The sequence below is a fragment of the Somniosus microcephalus genome, chromosome 8 (genome assembly GCF_052327205.1).
Source record: "Somniosus microcephalus isolate GS21.2 chromosome 8, FLI_Smic_1.0, whole genome shotgun sequence".
In the NCBI taxonomy this organism is placed as follows: Eukaryota; Metazoa; Chordata; class Chondrichthyes; order Squaliformes; family Somniosidae; genus Somniosus; species Somniosus microcephalus.
Window position 1 is genome coordinate 261,873,349 of NC_140994.1, and position 18,293 is coordinate 261,891,641.

An 18,293-nucleotide genomic window follows, 5' to 3' on the forward strand; every position below is an offset into this window, starting at 1 on the left:
GCTTTATCAAAAATTACCCCGAGAACATCAGTTCCATCTCTGCACAGGTGTAGACCGTCCCTTTTGTATAGGTCACACCTACCACAAAACTGGTTCCAATGCCTCAAAAATTTAAAACCCTCCCTCTTACACCACTGCTCAAGCCACGTATTTAGCCTAACTATCCTGTTCTCTGTACTCTTACTAGCACGTGGCACTGGTAGTAATCCAGAGATTACTACCTTCGAGGTCCTACTTTTTAGCTTGGCTCCTAACTCCCTAAATTCTACTTGTAGGACCTCTTCCCTTTTTTTAGCTACGTCGTTGGTACCAACATGTATCACGACAACTGGCTGTTCCCCCTCCCCCTCCAGAATGTTCTGCAGAAATACACAATGAGTGGTAGGACCCTAGGAAGTACAGAGGGTCAGAGGGACCTTGGTGTACATGTACATAGATCCCTGAAGGCAGCGGAACAGGTAGATAAGGTGGTTAAAAAGGCATATGGGATACTTGCCTTCATTAGCCGAGGCATAGAATATAAGAGCAGGGAGGTTATGATGGAGCTGTACAAAACGCTGGTAAGGCCACAGCTGGAGTACTGTGTGCAGTTCTGGTCGCCTCACTATAGGAAGGATGTGATTGCTTTGGAGAGGGTGCAGAGAAGATTCACCAGGATGTTACCTGGGATGGAGCGCCTCAGCTATGAAGAAAGACTAAACAGGCTGGGGTTGTTTTCCTTGGAGCAAAGAAGGCTGAGGGGGGACCTGATTGAGGTGTACAAAATGATGAGGGGCATAGATAGGGTAGATAAAGAGGAACTTTTCCCCTTAGTAGGGGGGTCAATAACAAGGGGGCATAGATTCAAGGTAAGGGGCAGGAGGTTTAGAGGGGATTTGAGGAGGAACTTTTTCACCCAGAGGGTGGTTGGAGTCTTGAACTCACTGCCTGAAAGGGTGGTAGAGGCAGGAACCCTCACAACATTCAAGAAGCATTTGGATGAGCACTTGAAATGCCATTGCATACAAGGCTATGGACCAAATGCTGGAAAATGGGATTAGACTGGACAGGGATTGATGGACGGCGCAGACACGATGGGCCGAAGGGCCTCTTTCTGTGCTGTATAACTCTATGACACTATGACTCTATGACTCACAGCACAGAGGGTAGGTCCCTCGTCCCACACTGAGGGCCAGCCCCCTCATAGAATCCCAGAATCTCACAGCACAGGGGGTAGGTCCCCCGTCTCACACCTGGGGGCCATTCCCCTCATAGAATCCCAGAATCTCACAGCACAGAGGGTAGGTCCCCCGTCCCACACTGGGGGCCAGCCCCCTCATAGAATCCCAGAATCTCACAGCACAGAGGGTAGGTCACCCGTCCCACACTGAGGGCCATTCCCCTCATAGAATCCCAGAATCTCACAGCACAGAGGGTAGGTCACCCGTCCCACACTGGGGGCCAGTCGCTCATAGAATCCCAGAATCTCACAGCACAGAGGGAGGCCATTCAGCCCACACTGGGGGCCAGTCTCCTCATAGAATCTCACAGCACAGAGGGTAGGTCCCCCAACCCACACTGGGGGCCAGTCTCCTCATAGAATCCCAGAATCTCACAGCACAGAGGGTAGGTCCCCCGTCCCACACTGGGGGCCAGTCTCCTCATAGAATCCCAGAATCTCACAGCACAGAGGGTAGGTCCCCCGTCCCACACTGAGGGCCATCCCCCTCATAGAATCCCAGAATCTCACAGCACAGAGGGTAGGTCCCCTGTCCCACACTGAGGGCCAGCCTCCTCATAGAATCCCAGAATCTCACAGCACAGAGGGTAGGTCCCTCGTCCCACACTGAGGACCAGTCGCTCATAGAATCCCAGAATCTCACAGCACAGAGGGTAGGTCCCCCGTCCCACACTGAGGGCCAGCTCCTCATAGAATCCCAGAATCTCACAGCACAGAGGGAGGTCCCCCGTCCCACACTGAGGGCCAGACCCTCATAGAATCCCAGAATCTCACAGCACAGAGGGTAGGTCCCCCGACCCACACTGAGGGCCAGCTCCTCATAGAATCCCAGAATCTCACAGCACAGAGGGAGGTTACCCGTCCCACACTGAGGGCCAGCCCCCTCATAGAATCCCAGAATCTCACAGCACAGAGGGAGGTCCCCCGTCCCACACTGAGGGCCAGACCCTCATAGAATCCCAGAATCTCACAGCACAGAGGGTAGGTCCCCCGTCCCACACTGAGGGCCAGACCCTCATAGAATCCCAGAATCTCACAGCACAGAGGGTAGGTCCCCCGTCCCACACTGAGGGCCAGACCCTCATAGAATCCCAGAATCTCACAGCACAGAGGGCAGGTCCCCCGTCCCACACTGAGGGCCAGACCCTCATAGAATCCCAGAATCTCACAGCACAGAGGGTAGGTCCCCCGACCCACACTGAGGGCCAGCCCCCTCATAGAATCCCAGAATCTCACAGCACAGAGGGAGGTTACCCGTCCCACACTGAGGGCCAGCCCCCTCATAGAATCCCAGAATCTCACAGCACAGAGGGTAGGTCACCCGTCCCACACTGAGGGCCAGCCCCCTCATAGAATCCCAGAATCTCACAGCACAGAGGGAGGTCCCCCGTCCCACACTGAGGGCCAGCCCCCTCATAGAATCCCAGAATCTCACAGCACAGAGGGAGGTTACCCGTCCCACACTGAGGGCCAGACCCTCATAGAATCCCAGAATCTCACAGCACAGAGGGTAGGTCCCCTGTCCCACACTGAGGGCCAGCCTCCTCATAGAATCCCAGAATCTCACAGCACAGAGGGAGGTTACCCGTCCCACACTGAGGGCCAGCCCCCTCATAGAATCCCAGAATCTCACAGCACAGAGGGTAGGTCACCCGTCCCACACTGAGGGCCAGCCCCCTCATAGAATCCCAGAATCTCACAGCACAGAGGGAGGTCCCCCGACCCACACTGAGGGCCAGCTCCTCATAGAATCCCAGAATCTCACAGCACAGAGGGTAGGTCCCCCGACCCACACTGAGGGCCAGCTCCTCATAGAATCCCAGAATCTCACAGCACAGAGGGTAGGTCCCCCGTCCCACACTGAGGGCCAGCTCCTCATAGAATCCCAGAATCTCACAGCACAGAGGGTAGGTCCCCCGACCCACACTGAGGGCCAGCCTCCTCATAGAATCCCAGAATCTTACAGCACAGAGGGAGGTCCCCCGTCCCACACTGAGGGCCAGACCCTCATAGAATCCCAGAATCTCACAGCACAGAGGGAGGTCCCCCGACCCACACTGAGGGCCAGCTCCTCATAGAATCCCAGAATCTCACAGCACAGAGGGAGGTTACCCGTCCCACACTGAGGGCCAGCCCCCTCATAGAATCCCAGAATCTTACAGCACGGAGGGAGGCTCTTCGGCCCATCGTGCTTGTGCCGGCTCTTTGAACGAGCTCTCCAATTAGTCCCACTCCCCCCTGCTCTTTCCCCAGAGCCCTGCAAATTTTCCCCCTTCAAGTATTTCTCCAATTCCCTTTTGAAAGTTATTGTTCAATCTGCTTCCACCGCCCTTTCAGGCAGCGCGTTCCAAATCCTAACCACTCGTAAAAATGTTTTTCCTCATGTCGCCTCTGGTTGTTTTGCCAATGACCTTAAATCTTTGCCCTCTGGAACGGTACCCATGGATTGGAGGGTAGCTAATGTTACCCCACTATTCAAAAAAGGTGGTAGAGAAAAAGCGGGGAATTATAGACCGGTAAGCCTGACATCGGTAGTGGGGAAAATGCTAGAGTCCATTATAAAAGATGTAATAGCAGAGCACTTGGAAAAAAGTGACCAGATCGGACAAAGTCAACATGGATTTACAAAAGGTAAATCGTGCTTGACTAATCTACTGGAATTTTTTGAGGATGTAACTGGTAAAATAGATAAGGGAGAACCAGTGGATGTGGTGTATTTGGACTTTCAGAAGGCTTTCGATAAAGTCCCACATAAGAGATTAGCGTGTAAAGTTAAGGCACATGGGATTGGGGGCAAGGTATTGACTTGGATAGAGAACTGGTTGGCGGACAGAAAGCAAAGAGTTGGAATAAACGGGTCGTTTTCCGAGTGGCAGGCAGTGACTAGTGGGGTACCGCAAGGATCGGTCCTAGGACCCCAGCTGTTCACAATATATATTAATGATCTGGACGAGGGAATTGGATGTAATATCTCCAAATTTGCAGACGACACAAAGCTGGGTGGGAGGGTAAGCTGTGAGGAGGATGTCGTGAAACTCCAGTACGATTTGGACAGGTTGGGTGATTGGGCAGAAACATGGCAAATGCACTATAATGTGGATAAATGTGAGGTTATCCACTTTGGTGGCAAAAACAGGAAGGCAGATTATTATCTGAATGGCAATAGATTGGGAGAAGGGGAAGTGCAAAGAGACCTGGGGGTCCTTGTGCACCAGTCGCTGAAGGTAAGCATGCAGGTGCAGCAGGTGGTTAAGAAGGCAAATGGTATGTTGGCCTTCGTAGCGAGAGGGTTTGAGTACAGGAACAAGGATGTCTTGCTACAGTTGTACAGGGCCTTGGTGAGACCGCACCTTGAGTCTTGTGTGCAGTTTTGGTCACCTTATCTGAGGAAGGATGTTCTTGCCATGGAGGGAGTACAGCGAAGATTCACCAGGCTGATACCTGGGATGGCAGGAATGACGTATGAGGAGAGATTGGGTCGATTGGGCTTATACTCACTGGAATTTAGAAGATTGAGAGGGGATCTCATCGAAACCTATAAAATTCTGTCAGGCCTGGACAGACTAGATGCAGGAAGGATGTTCCCGATGGCCGGGGAGTCCAGAACCAGGGGTCACAGTCTAAGGATAAGGGGTAAGCCATTTAGGACAGAAATGAGGAGGAATTTCTTCAACCAGAGAGTGGTGAACCTGTGGAATTCTCTACCACAGAAGGCAGTAGAGGCCAATTCATTAAATATATTCAAGAAAGAGTTGGATATATTTCTTGAGGCTAAAGGGATCAAGGGATATGGGGAGAAGGCAGGGACAGGGTACTGAATTTGGATGATCAGCCATGATCACATTGAATGGCGGAGCAGGCTCGAGGGGCCGAATGGCCTACTCCTGCTCCTATCTTCTATGTTTCTATGTTTCTAAGGCGGCTCACCACCACCTTCTCGAGGGCGACTAGGGATGGGCAATAAATGCTGGCCTTGCCAGCGACGCCCACATCCCAGGAACGAATAAAAAAAAAGGTTCCTTCGGGGGGGGGGTGGTGGTGGGCGGTGATGATTCTGTGCGACAGTGCCACCAGCAGGCTCACAGTGGCACTGCAGCCGCAGATATGATTCTTCGGACTAGGTTGCCACATGTGGACATAATTAGTGGGAGAAAGTCATGGTGCATCCAAGGTCATACAGTAATAGAGTTAGCATGAGGTTAATCGATTTGGTGCAATATGTTACCAACAGGGTCATTGAAGCAGCCATGGGTTCAAGAGGCAGTTAGGTTTACTTCTGGAGAGCAAAGGGGTTGAGGGATGTGGGGAGAAGGTGGGATTGACTGGGTGGGATATTAAAGGGTGTGGGGAGTGAGGGGGAGAGTGGGATTAGACAGGGTGGGATATTAAAGGGTGCGGGGAGTGAGGGGGAGAGTGGGATTAGACAGGGTGGGATATTAAAGGGTGTGGGGAGTGAGGGGAGAGTGGGATTAGACAGGGTGGGATATTAAAGGGTCTGGGGAGTGAGGGGAGAGTGGGATTAGACTGGGTGGGATATTAAAGGGTATGGGGAGTGAGGGGAGAGTGGGATTAGACTGGGTGGGATATTAAAGGGTGCGGGGAGTGAGGGGAGAGTGGGATTAGACTGGGTGAGATATTAAAGGGTGCGGGGAGTGAGGGGGAGAGTGGGATTAGACAGGGTGGGATATTAAAGGGTGTGGGGAGTGAGGGGAGAGTGGGATTAGACTGGGTGGGATATTAAAGGGTATGGGGAGTGAGGGGAGAGTGGGATTAGACTGGGTGGGATATTAAAGGGTCCTGGGGGTGAGGGGAGAGTGGGATTAGACTGGGTGGGATATTAAAGGTTCCTGGGGGTGAGGGGAGAGTGGGATTAGACTGGGTGGGATATTAAAGGTTCCTGGGGGTGAGGGGAGAGTGGGATTAGACTGGGTGGGATATTAAAGGGTGCGGGGAGTGAGGGGAGAGTGGGATTAGACTGGGTGGGATATTAAAGGGTGCGGGGAGTGAGGGGAGAGTGGGATTAGACTGGGTGGGATATTAAAGGGTGCGGGGAGTGAGGGGAGAGTGGGATTAGACTGGGTGGGATATTAAAGGGTATGGGGAGTGAGAGGAGAGTGGGATTAGACTGGGTGGGATATTAAAGGGTCCTGGGGGTGAGGGGAGAGTGGGATTAGACTGGGTGGGATATTAAAGGGTCCTGGGAGTGAGGGGAGAGTGGGATTAGACTGGGTGGGATATTAAAGGGTGCGGGGAGTGAGGGGAGAGTGGGATTAGACTGGGTGGGATATTAAAGGGTATGGGGAGTGAGGGGAGAGTGGGATTAGACTGGGTGGGATATTAAAGGGTATGGGGAGTGAGGGGGAGAGTGGGATTAGACTGGGTGGGATATTAAAGGGTGCGGGGAGTGAGGGGAGAGTGGGATTAGACTGGGTGGGATATTAAAGGGTCTGGGGAGTGAGGGGAGAGTGGGATTAGACTGGGTGGGATATTAAAGGGTGTGGGGAGTGAGGGGAGAGTGGGGTTAGATTGGGTGGGATATTAAAGGGTGTGGGGAGTGAGGGGAGAGTGGGATTAGATTGGGTGGGATATTAAAGGGTGTGGGGAGTGAGGGGAGAGTGGGGTTAGATTGGGTGGGATATTAAAGGGTGTGGGGAGTGAGGGGAGAGTGGGGTTAGACTGGGTGGGATATTAAAGGGTCTGGGGATTGAGGGGAGAGTGGGGTTAGACTGGGTGGGATATTAAAGTGTGAGGGGAGAGTGGGATTAGACTGGGTGGGATATTAAAGGGTCTGGGGAGTGAGGGGGAGAGTGGGGTTAGACTGGGTGGGATATTAAAGGGTGCGGGGAGTGAGGGGAGAGTGGGATTAGACTGGGTGGGATATTAAAGGGTGCGAGGAGTGAGGGGAGAGTGGGATTAGACTGGGTGGGATATTAAAGGGTGCGGGGAGAGGGGTGCTTTGTAGCGATAAACACCAGTACAGACATGAAGGGCCGAATGGCCTGTTTCTGTGCCGTATATCCTGTGTAATCCTGTGTTCCATGCTTTGATTGTGCTCTGATGCAGTGAAACCACGTTATGCTCGTTGTCTCTAATGTTTTTTTTTATCCAACCGCTTCTCTCGTAGGATTTGATGGCAGACCTGAAATCGGAGGTTGGTGGCCCTTTGCAGAAGATCATCCTGGGCTTGATGATGACTCCAGCTCAATTTGATGCCAAGCAGCTGCAGAAAGCCATCCAGGTAAGACACGACCTGAGTCTTTATACCTGCCTGGAATATAATAGAACAACACACAAGGAGGCCAGTCGGCCCATCGAGTCTGCACCTACATTGAGACTCTCTCTCGGCAAGAGGAAGCCTGTTTCAGACCTCTGTGGCGAGGCTGTTATCTTTGTCCATTGAGTGAGAATAGGTTCCGCCTTTATTCCACAGGGAAAAGAAAGACAGAAAGGACTTGCATTTATATAACGCCTTTCACCACCTCAGGACATCCCAAAGCGCTTTACAGCCAATGAAGTGTGGTCACTGTTGTAATGTAGGAAATGCGGCAACCAATTTGCGCACAGCAAGCTCCCACAAACAGCAATGTGATAATGACCAGATCATCTGTTTTAGTGATGTTGGTTGAGGGAAATTTTGGCCAAGTCACCGGGAGAACTCGCCTGCTCCACTTCAAAACAGTGCTGTGGGATTTTTTACACCCACGTGAGAGAGCAGACGGGGCCTCGGTTTAATGTCTTATCCAAAAGATGGCACCTCCGGCAGTGCAGCACTCCCTCAGTACTGTACTGGAATGTCAGCCTAGATTTTGAGATACAATATATTCAAGGCTGAGATCGATAGATTTTGGGTACAAAAGGAATCAAGGGATATGGGGATCAGGTGGGAACATGCATGTAACAAGGGTACTACAATAATCATGGGTAACTTTAATCTACATATAGACTGGCCAAGCCAAATTAGCAATGATACTGTGGAGGATGAATTCCTGGAGTGTGTATGAGATGGATTTTTTAGACCAGTACGTTGAGGAGCCAACTAGGGAACAGGCTATCCTAGATTGGGTATTGTGCAATGAGAAGGGGTTAATTAATCATCTTGTTGTGCGGGGTCCTTTAGGGAAGAGTGACATGATAGAATTCTTCATTAAGATGGAAAGTGAAGTATACCAATCCGAAACTAGGGTCCTAAATCTAAACAAAGGAAACTACGAAGGTATGAGGAGTGAGTTGGCTATGATAGATTGGGGAGCTTCATGAAAAGGCATGATGGTGGATAGGTAATGGCTAACATTTAAGGAACGAATGCATGAATTGCAACATTTATACATTCCTTTCTGGTGCAAAAACACAAAAGGAAAAGCGGCCCAACCATGGCTAACAAAAGAAATTAAGGATGGTATTAGATCCAAAGAGGAGCCATATAAAGTTGCCAGAAAAAGTAGCAAGCCTGAGGATTGGGAGCAGTTTAGAGTTCAGCAAAAAAGGACTAAGAGGTTGATTAAGAGGGGGAAAATAGAGTGTGAGAGTAAACTTGCAAGGAACATAAAAGCGGATTGTAAAAGTTTCTACAAGTATGTAAAAAGAAAAAGATTAGTGAAGACAAATGTAGGTCCCTTACAGTCAGAAATGGGAGAATTTATAATGGGAAACAAGGAAATGGCAGAGCAATTAAACAAATACTTTGGTTCTGTCTTCATGGAAGAGGACACAAATAACTTCCTAGAAATGCTAGGGAACCAAGGGTCTAGTGAGAAGGAGGAATTAAAGGAAATTAGTATTAGTAAAAAAATAGTGCTGGAGAAATTAATGGGACCGAAAGCCGATAAATCCCCAGGGCCTGATAATCTGCATTCCAGAGTACTAAATGGTGTAGCCATGGAAATAGTGGATGCATTGGTTGTCATCTTCCAAAATTCTATAGATTATGGAACAGTTCCTGCAGATTGGAGGGTGGCAAATGTAACCCCACTATTTAAAAAAGGAGGGAGAGAGGAAACGGAACTACAGACCGGTTAGCCTAACATCAGTAGCAGGGAAAATGCTAGAGTCTATTATAAAGGATGTGATAACAGGACACTTAGAAAATATCAACGGGATTAGACAAAGTCAACATGGATTTATGAAAGGGAAATCATGTTTGACAAACCTACTGGAGTTTTTTGAGGATGTAACTGGTAGAATAGATAAGGGAGAACCAGTGGATGTGGTGTATTTGGATTTTCAGAAGGCCTTTGATAAAGTCCCACATAAGAGGTTAGTGTGCAAAATTAAAGCACATGGGATTGGGGGTAATATACTGGCATGGATTGAAAATTGTTTAACAGACAGGAAACAGAGTAAATGGGTCTTTTCGGGGTGGCAGGTGGTGACTAGTGGGGTACCGCAGGGATCAATACTCGGGCCCCAGCTATTCACAATATATATCAATGATTTGGATGAGGGAACCATATGTAATATTTCCAAGTTTGCTGATGACACGAAACTAGGTGGGATTGAGTTGTGAGGAGGATACAAAGAGGCTTCAAGGCGATTTAGACAAGTTGAGTGAGTGGGCAAATACATGGCAGATGCAGTATAACGTGGATAAATGTGAAGCTATCCACTTCGGTAGGAAAAACAGAAAGGTAGATTATTATTTAAATGGTGTTAGATTGGGAAATGCTGATGTACAAAGGGACCTGGGTGTCCTTGTACACCAGTCACTGAAAGCAAACATGCAGGTGCAGCAAGCAGTTAGGAAGGCAAATGGTATGTTGGCCTTCATTGCAAGAGGGTTTGAGTACAGGAGCAAGGATGTCTTACTGCAGTTATACAGGTGAGACCACACCTGGAGTACTGTGTGCAGTTTTGGTCTCCTTACCTAAGAAAGGATATACTTGCCATAGAGGGAGTGCAGCGAAGGTTCACCAGACTGATTCCTGGGATGGCAGGACTGTCATATGAGGAGAGATTGGGTCGACTAGGCCTGAATTCACTAGAGTTTAGAAGAATGAGAGGGGATCTCATTGAAACGTATAAAATTCTGACAGAGCTAGACAGACTGGATGCAGGGAGGATGTTTCCCCTGGCTGGGGGGGGTCTAGAACGAAGGGTCACAGTCTCAGGATACGGGGTAGGACATTTAGGACTGAGATGAGGAGAAATGTCTTCACTCAGAGGGTGGTGAACCTGTGGAATTCTCTACCACAGAAGGCTGTGGAGGCCAAGTCACTGAATATATTTAAGAAGGAGATAGATAGATTTCTAGACACAAAAGGCGTCAAGGGGTATGGGGAGAGTGCGGGAATATGGTATTGAGATAGAGGATCAGCCATGATCATATTGAATGGTGGAGCAGGCTCGAGGGGCCGTATGGCCGACTCCTGCTCCTAATTCTGATGTTCTTATGTCCTTATCTTGTGCAGGGTGTTGGCACTGATGAGCGGGCACTGATAGAAATCTTGACCACAAGGACAAACCAGGAGATCAGAGACATCAATGGAGCTTACAAGGAGGGTGAGTAGCAATACACGATGGTTGGCCTTTCACTTCCTGGGAGTTGGGGGAAGGTTTAGGATTTATGCGATTGTTCCGTACACATTTTATATTATTTTCCCTTTGCCGCTCCACATACCATCGTGAAGTCTGTAAGAATGAGGAATTCCGATTCAGAAGGGAAGTCGGGGCATTATTTTACCCAAAGGACTACTAGAGTTTGTGGAATAAATTCTTAGGAAGTGGGCCAGTGTATATGCGTACCAAGGCAATAGAGAAAGAGAGACTTGCATTTCTATAGCGCCTTTCACGACCTCAGGACGTCCCAAAGCGCTTTACAGCCAATGAAATACTTTTTGAAGTGTAGCCACTGTTGTAATGTAGGAAACACGGCAGCTAATTTGCGCACAGCAAGCTCCCACAAACAGCAATGTGATTCTGACCAGATAATCTGTTTTTAGTGATGATTGAGGGATAAATATTGGCCCCAGGACACCGGGGAGAACTCCCCTGCTTTTCTTCAAAATAGTGGCCGTGCGATCTTTTACGTCCACCCGAGAGAGCAGACGGGGCCTCAGTTTAATGACTCATCCAAAAGACGGCACCTCCGACAGTGCAGCTCTCCCTCAGTACTGCCCCTCCGACAGTGCAGCGCTCCCTCAGTACTGCCCCTCCGACAGTGCAGCACTCCCTCAGTACTGCCCCTCCGACAGTGCGGCGCTCCCTCAGTACTGCTCCTCCGACAGTGCAGCGCTCCCTCAGTACTGCCCCTCCTCCGACAGTACAGCGCTCCCTCAGTACTGCCCCTCCTCCGACAGTACAGCGCTCCCTCAGTACTGCCCCTCCTCCGACAGTACAGCGCTCCCTCAGTACTGCCCCTCCTCCGACAGTGCGGCGCTCCCTCAGTACTGCCCCCCGACAGTGCGGCACTCCCTCAGTACTGCCCCTCCGACGGTGCACCGCTCCCTCAGTACTGCCCCTCCGACGGTGCAGCTCTCCCTCAGTACTGCCCCTCCGACAGTGCAGCGCTCCCTCAGTACTGCCCCTCCTCCGACAGTACAGCGCTCCCTCAGTACTGCCCCTCCTCCGACAGTACAGCGCTCCCTCAGTACTGCCCCTCCTCCGACAGTACAGCGCTCCCTCAGTACTGCCCCTCCTCCGACAGTGCGGCGCTCCCTCAGTACTGCCCCCCGACAGTGCGGCACTCCCTCAGTACTGCCCCTCCGACGGTGCACCGCTCCCTCAGTACTGCCCCTCCGACGGTGCAGCTCTCCCTCAGTACTGCCCCTCCGACAGTGCAACGCTCCCGCAGTACTGCCCCCCAACAGTGCGGCACTCCCTAAGTACTGCCCCTCCGACGGTGCAGCGCTCCCTCAGTACTGCCCCTCCGACGGTGCAGCTCTCCCTCAGTACTGCCCCTCCGACAGTGCAACGCTCCCTTAGTACTGCCCCTCCGACAGTGCGGCGCTCCCTCAGTACTGACCCTCCAACTGTGCGGCGCTCCCTCAGTACTGCCCCTCCGACAGTGCAGCTCTCCCTCAGTACTGCCCCTCCTCCGACAGTGCGGCGCTCCCTCAGTACTGCCCCTCCGACAGTGCAGCGCTCCCTCAGTACTGCCCCTCCGACGGTGCAGCTCTCCCTCAGTACTGCCCCTCCGACAGTGCGGCACTCCCTCAGTACTGCCCCTCCGACAGTGCGGCGCTCCCTCAGTACTGCCCCTCCGACGGTCCAGCGCTCCCTCAGTACTGACCCTCCAACTGTGCGGCGCTCCCTCAGTACTGCCCCTCCGACAGTGCAGCGCTCCCTCAGTACTGACACTTTGACAGTGCAGCGCTCCCTCAGTACTGACCCTCTGACAGTGCGGCGCTCCCTCAGTACTGCCCCTCCGACAGTGCGGCGCTCCCTCAGTACTGCCCCTCCGACAGTGCAGCACTCCCTCAGTACTGCACTGGGAGTGTCAGCCTAGATTCTGTCCTCAAGTCTCTGGAGGGGGGAGTTCGAACCCACAACCTTCTGACTCAGAGGTGATAATGCTACCCGCACAGTCCGGTGCTGTTATTGATGCCACTGCTCCTGTCGTGTTACACTCACCCTATCTGCCATTCCTTTTTTTTTCTCCGCAGCGTATCACAAGAGCTTGGAGGATGACTTGAGCTCGGACACGTCCGGTCACTTCAAGAGACTCCTGATCTCGTTGATCCAGGTGCGAGCTGGATAAAGATTTACTTTGCCCTCTGCCCCAGTCCAATGTCCTCACTTTCCCTTTCCTTAGCCTGAACCTTCAATCCTTGGATTCTTTTCCACAGGAGCTATACTAGAGGGCTAGAATATAAAGGAGAGGAAGTTTTGCTACAGCTGTACAAAGCCCTGGTTAGACCACACCTGGAGCACTGTGTACAGTTCTGGGCACCACACTTTAGAAAGGATAGATTGACCTTGGAAGGAGTGGAGTGCAAATTCACCAGAATGTTACCAGGGCTCCAAGGGGTAGATTATGAGGAGATTAGGCTTGTATTCCCTGGAATATGGAAGGTTAAGGGGTGATTTGATTGAGGTTGTTAGGATTTGGTAAAGAACTGATAGGGTAGAGGGAGAGAAACTTTTTCCGCTGGTGAGGAGAGTCTAGGTCGAGGGGACAGAACCTTAAAATCAGAGCCAGGCCATTCAGGAGAGAAGTTAGGAAACATTCCTTCACACAAAGGGTGGTAGAAGTGTGGAACTCTCACCCACAAAAAGCAGTAGATGCTGGAGCTCCATTAATAATTTCAAATATGAGATCGATAGATTTTTGCTAGACACGGGTATTAGGGGATATGGCACCAAGGCGGGTGGATGGATACAGATCAACCATGATCTCATTGAATGGTGGAACAGGCTCGAAGGGCTGAATGGCCTCCTCCTGTTCCGAGGAGTTTGATGCCCTCAGTCCTGGAGTCAAGAGGCCATATAGGGCCTTGGTGAGACCACACCTGGAGTACTGTGTACAATTTTGATCTCCTTACCTAAGGAAGGATATACTTGCCATAGAGGGAGTGCAACGAAGGTTCACCAGACTGATTCCTGGGATGGCGGGACTGTTGTATGAGAAGAGATTGAGTAAACTAGGCCTGTATTCTCTTGAATTCAGAAGAATGAGAGGGGATCTCATTGAAGCATACAAAATTATTACAGGGCTTGATAGGGTGGATGCTGGGAGAATGTTTCCCTTGGTTGGGGGGTCTAGAACCAGGGGCCACAGCCTCAGGATAAAGGGTCGGCCATTCAGGACTGTGATGAGAAGAAATTTCTTCACACAGAGGGTGGTGAATCTTTGGAATTCTCTACCCCAGAGGGCTGTGGAGGCTCAGTCATTGGGTATATTCAAAACAGAAGTCGATAGATTTCTGACTAGTAAGGGCATCAAGGGATATGGCGATAGGTCCGGTGAATGGAGTTGAGGCAGAAGATCAGCCATGATCTCATTGAATGGCGGAGCAGGCTTGAAGGGCCGAATGGCCTACTCCTGCTCCTATTTCTTATGTTCTTATGTTACACCATGATTCCAATCGCCTCCTCAGCCAACGTGTAATTTGCGCTAGGGTTTTGTAGGATAGAAATCGGCAGTGGGAGCCCTGTCTGATTTATATTTTTTTATACTCTTCCCTAGTCCAGAGGGCAAGCGTTAACTCCCTGCTTAAATGCTTTCAAAAGGGAATTAGAAGGTGCTTCAAAAAAAAAGGAGGAATATTTAAGGACATGTGGAGCGAGCAGGAGAGTGGGATTAGACTAGGCGAATGAGGTGGGGAGGGCGGAAACACTGGCACAGACTGGATGGGCCGAGCGGCCTCTTTCTGTGCCGGAGCAGCCTGTGATTCGAAGGGGTCCCCCCCCCCCTCGCAACTCCTCACTGAAACCTCCATCAACTGGAGTAACAGCTTCCTGCCACTGTGTGTCACTGGCACACTGTCTAGGACATGCAAGATTCTGAGGGGGATTGACAGGGTAGATGCTGAGAGGTTGTTTCCCCCTGGCTGGAGAGTCTAGAACCAGGGGTCACAGTCTCAGGATAAGGGGTCGGCCATTTAGGACTGAGATGAGGAGGAATTTCTTCACTCAGAGGGTGGTGAATCTTTGGAATTCTCTACCCCAGAGGGCTGTGGAGGCTCAGTCGTTGAGTATATTCAAGGCTGAGATCAATAGATTTTTGTACTCTAGGGGAATCAAGGAATATGGGGATTGGGCGGGAAAGTGGAGTTGAGGTCGAAGATCAGCCATGATCTTATTGAATGGTGGAGCAGGCTCGAGGGGCCGAATGGCCGACTCCTGCTCCTATTTCTTATGTTAATTAGTTCAGACTCCTCTCCCAAAGGTGCTAATTCATTGGAAGGAACATAGGAACAGGAGGAGGCCATTCAGTCCCTTGAATCTGTTCCGCCATTCAAGGAGATCATGGCTGATCCGTATCTTAACTCCATCTACCCGCCTTGACTCTGTAACCCTTATAGTACCCTTGCCGAACAAAAATCTATCAACCTTAGTTTTGAATTTTACACTTGACCTCAGCCTCAACAGCTTTTTGAGGGAGAGAGTTCGAGAAGAGAAGTGGAAATAGTTTTTCTCTATCTACTCTATCAGTTCCCATTATTATCTTGAAATTACCAACATCACAGAATCACAATCACAGAATCACAGAAACCCCACAGTGCAGATAGAGGCCATTTCGGCCCATCGAGCCTGCACCGACACATATCCCACCCGATCCCCGTAACCCCTACACCAACACATATCCCACCCTATCCCCGTAACCCCACGTATTTAATCCCCCTAACACTAAGGGTCAATTTATCATAGCCAATCAACCTAACCCGCACACCTTTGGACTGTGGGAGGAAACCGGAGCACCCGGAGGAAACCCACGCAGACACGGGGAGAATGTGCAAACTCCACACAGACAGTCGCCCGAGGCCGGATTCGAACGCGGGTCCCTGGCGCTGTGAGGCAACAGTGCTAACCACTATGCCACCGTGCTGCAGATTGCCTATTTCCACCTCCGTAACATCGCCCGTCTCCGCCCTTGCCTCAGCTCATCCGCTGCTGAAACCCTCATCCATGCCTTTGTTACCTCCAGACTTGACTATTCCAACACACTCCAGGCCGGCCTCCCACATTCTACCCCACATACATATATAAATGAACTAGACAAGGGAACTAGATGTAGTATCTCCAAGTTTGCAGACGACACAAAACTGGGTGGGCGTGTGCGCTGTGAGGAGGATGCAGAGAAACTCCAGTATGATTTGGACAGGTTGGGTGATTGGGCAGAAGCATGGCAAATGCAGTATAATGTGGATAAATGCGAGGTTATCCAGTTCGGTGGCAAAAACAGGAAGACAGATTATTATCTGAACGGCAATAGATTGGGAGAAGGGGAAGTGCAACGAGACCTGGGTGTCCTTGTGCACCAGTCGCTGAAAGTAAGCGTGCAGGTGCAGCAGGCGGTTAAGAAGGCAAATGGTATGTTGGCCTTCATAGCGAGAGGATTCGAGTACAGGAGCAAGGATGTCTTGCTGCAGTTGTACAGGGCCTTGGTGAGACCACACCTTGAGTATTGTGTGCAGTTTTGGTTGCCTTATCTGAGGAAGGATGTTCTTGCCATGGAGAGAGTGCAGCGAAGATTCACCAGGCTGATACCTGGGATGGCAGGAATGACGTATGAGGAGAGATTGGGTCGATTAGGCTTGTATTCGCTAGAGTTTAGAAGAATGAGAGGAGATCTCATTGAAACTTATAAAATTCTAACAGGACTAGACAGACTAGATGCAGGAAGGATGTTCCCGATGGCGAGGGAGTCCAGAACCAGGGGTCACAGTCTAAGGATAAACCATTTAGGACTGAGATGAGGAGGAATTTCTTCACCCAGAGAGTGGTGAACCTGTGGAATTCTCTGCCACACAGGGCAGTTGAGGCCAATTCATTAAATATATTCAAGAAGGAGTTGGATATATTTCTTGAGGCTAAAGGGATCAAGGGATATGGGGAGAAGGCAGGGACAGGGTACTGAATTTGGATGATCAGCCATGATCTCATTGAATGGCGGAGCGGGCTCGAGGGGCCGAATGGCCTACTCCTGCTCCTATCTTCTGTGTTTCTATGTTTCTATGTTACATAAACTTGAGGTCATCCAAAACTCTGCTGCCCGTGTCCTAACTCGCACCGAGTCCCGTTCACCCATCACCCTGTGCTCACTGCCCCGTGTCCTAACTCGCACCGAGTCCCGTTCACCGATCACCCCCTGTGCTCACTGCCCCGTGTCCTAACTCACACCCAGTCCCGTTCACCCATCACCCCCTGTGCTCACTGCCCCGTGTCCTAACTCACACCCAGTCCCGTTCACCCATCACCCTGTGCTCACTGCCCCGTGTCCTAACTCGCACCGAGTCCCGTTCACCCATCACCCCCTGTGCTCACTGCCCCGTGTCCTAACTCGCACCAAGTCCCGTTCACCCATCACCCCCTGTGCTCACTGCCCCGTGTCCTAACTCGCACCAAGTCCCGTTCACCCATCACCCCCTGTGCTCACTGCCCCGTGTCCTAACTCGCACCCAGTCCCGTTCACCCATCACCCCCTGTGCTCACTGCCCCCGTGTCCTAACTCGCACCCAGTCCCGTTCACCCATCACCCCCTGTGCTCACTGCCCCGTGTCCTAACTCACACCCAGTCCCGTTCACCCATCACCCCCTGTGCTCACTGCCCCGTGTCCTAACTCACACCCAGTCCCGTTCACCCATCACCCCCTGTGCTCACTGCCCCGTGTCCTAACTCACACCGAGTCCCGTTCACCCATCACCCCCTGTGCTCACTGCCCCGTGTCCTAACTCACACCCAGTCCCGTTCGCCCATCACCCCCCGTGCTCACTGCCCCGTGTCCTAACTCACACCCAGTCCCGTTCACCCATCACTCCTGTGCTCACTGCCCCGTGTCCTAACTCACACCCAGTCCCGTTCACCCATCACCCCCTGTGCTCACTGCCCGGTGTCCTAACTCACACCAAGTCCCGTTCACCCATCACCCCCTGTGCTCACTGCCCCGTGTCCTAACTCACACCCAGTCCCGTTCACCCATCACCCCCTGTGCTCACTGCCCCGTGTCCTAACTCACACCCAGTCCCATTCACCCATCACCCCCTGTGCTCACTGCCCCGTGTCCTAACTCACACCCAGTCCCGTTCACCCATCACCCCCTGTGCTCACTGCCCCGTGTCCTAACTCACACCCAGTCCCGTTCACCCATCACCCCCTGTGCTCACTGCCCCGTGTCCTAACTCACACCGAGCCCCGTTCACCCATCACCCCCTGTGCTCACTGCCCCGTGTCCTAACTCACACCCAGTCCCGTTCACCCATTGCCCCCTGTGCTCACTGCCCCGTGTCCTAACTCGCCCCCAGTCCCGTTCACCCATCGCCCCCTGTGCTCACTGCCCCGTGTCCTAACTCACACCGAGTCCCGTTCACCCATCACCCCCTGTGCTCACTGCCCCGTGTCCTAACTCACACCCAGTCCCGTTCACCCATCACCCCCTGTGCTCACTGCCCCGTGACCTAACTCACACCCAGTCCCGTT

At 51.6% G+C, this 18,293-nt stretch overlaps 1 protein-coding gene across 3 annotated transcripts in view; it reads left to right on the forward strand.

Annotated features, from left to right (window-relative positions):
• Positions 1–18,293, forward strand: part of anxa6 (annexin A6) — a 196,547-nt gene that overhangs the window by 152,126 nt on the left and 26,128 nt on the right. For all 3 annotated transcript variants that reach the window (XM_085996006.1, XM_085996007.1, XM_085996005.1), the window contains exons 17-19: positions 7,344–7,457; positions 10,624–10,714; positions 12,817–12,896. In XM_085996006.1, coding sequence (XP_085852132.1) covers positions 7,344–7,457; positions 10,624–10,714; positions 12,817–12,896 — 285 coding nt within the window. The remainder of the gene's footprint in view (positions 1–7,343; positions 7,458–10,623; positions 10,715–12,816; positions 12,897–18,293) is intronic.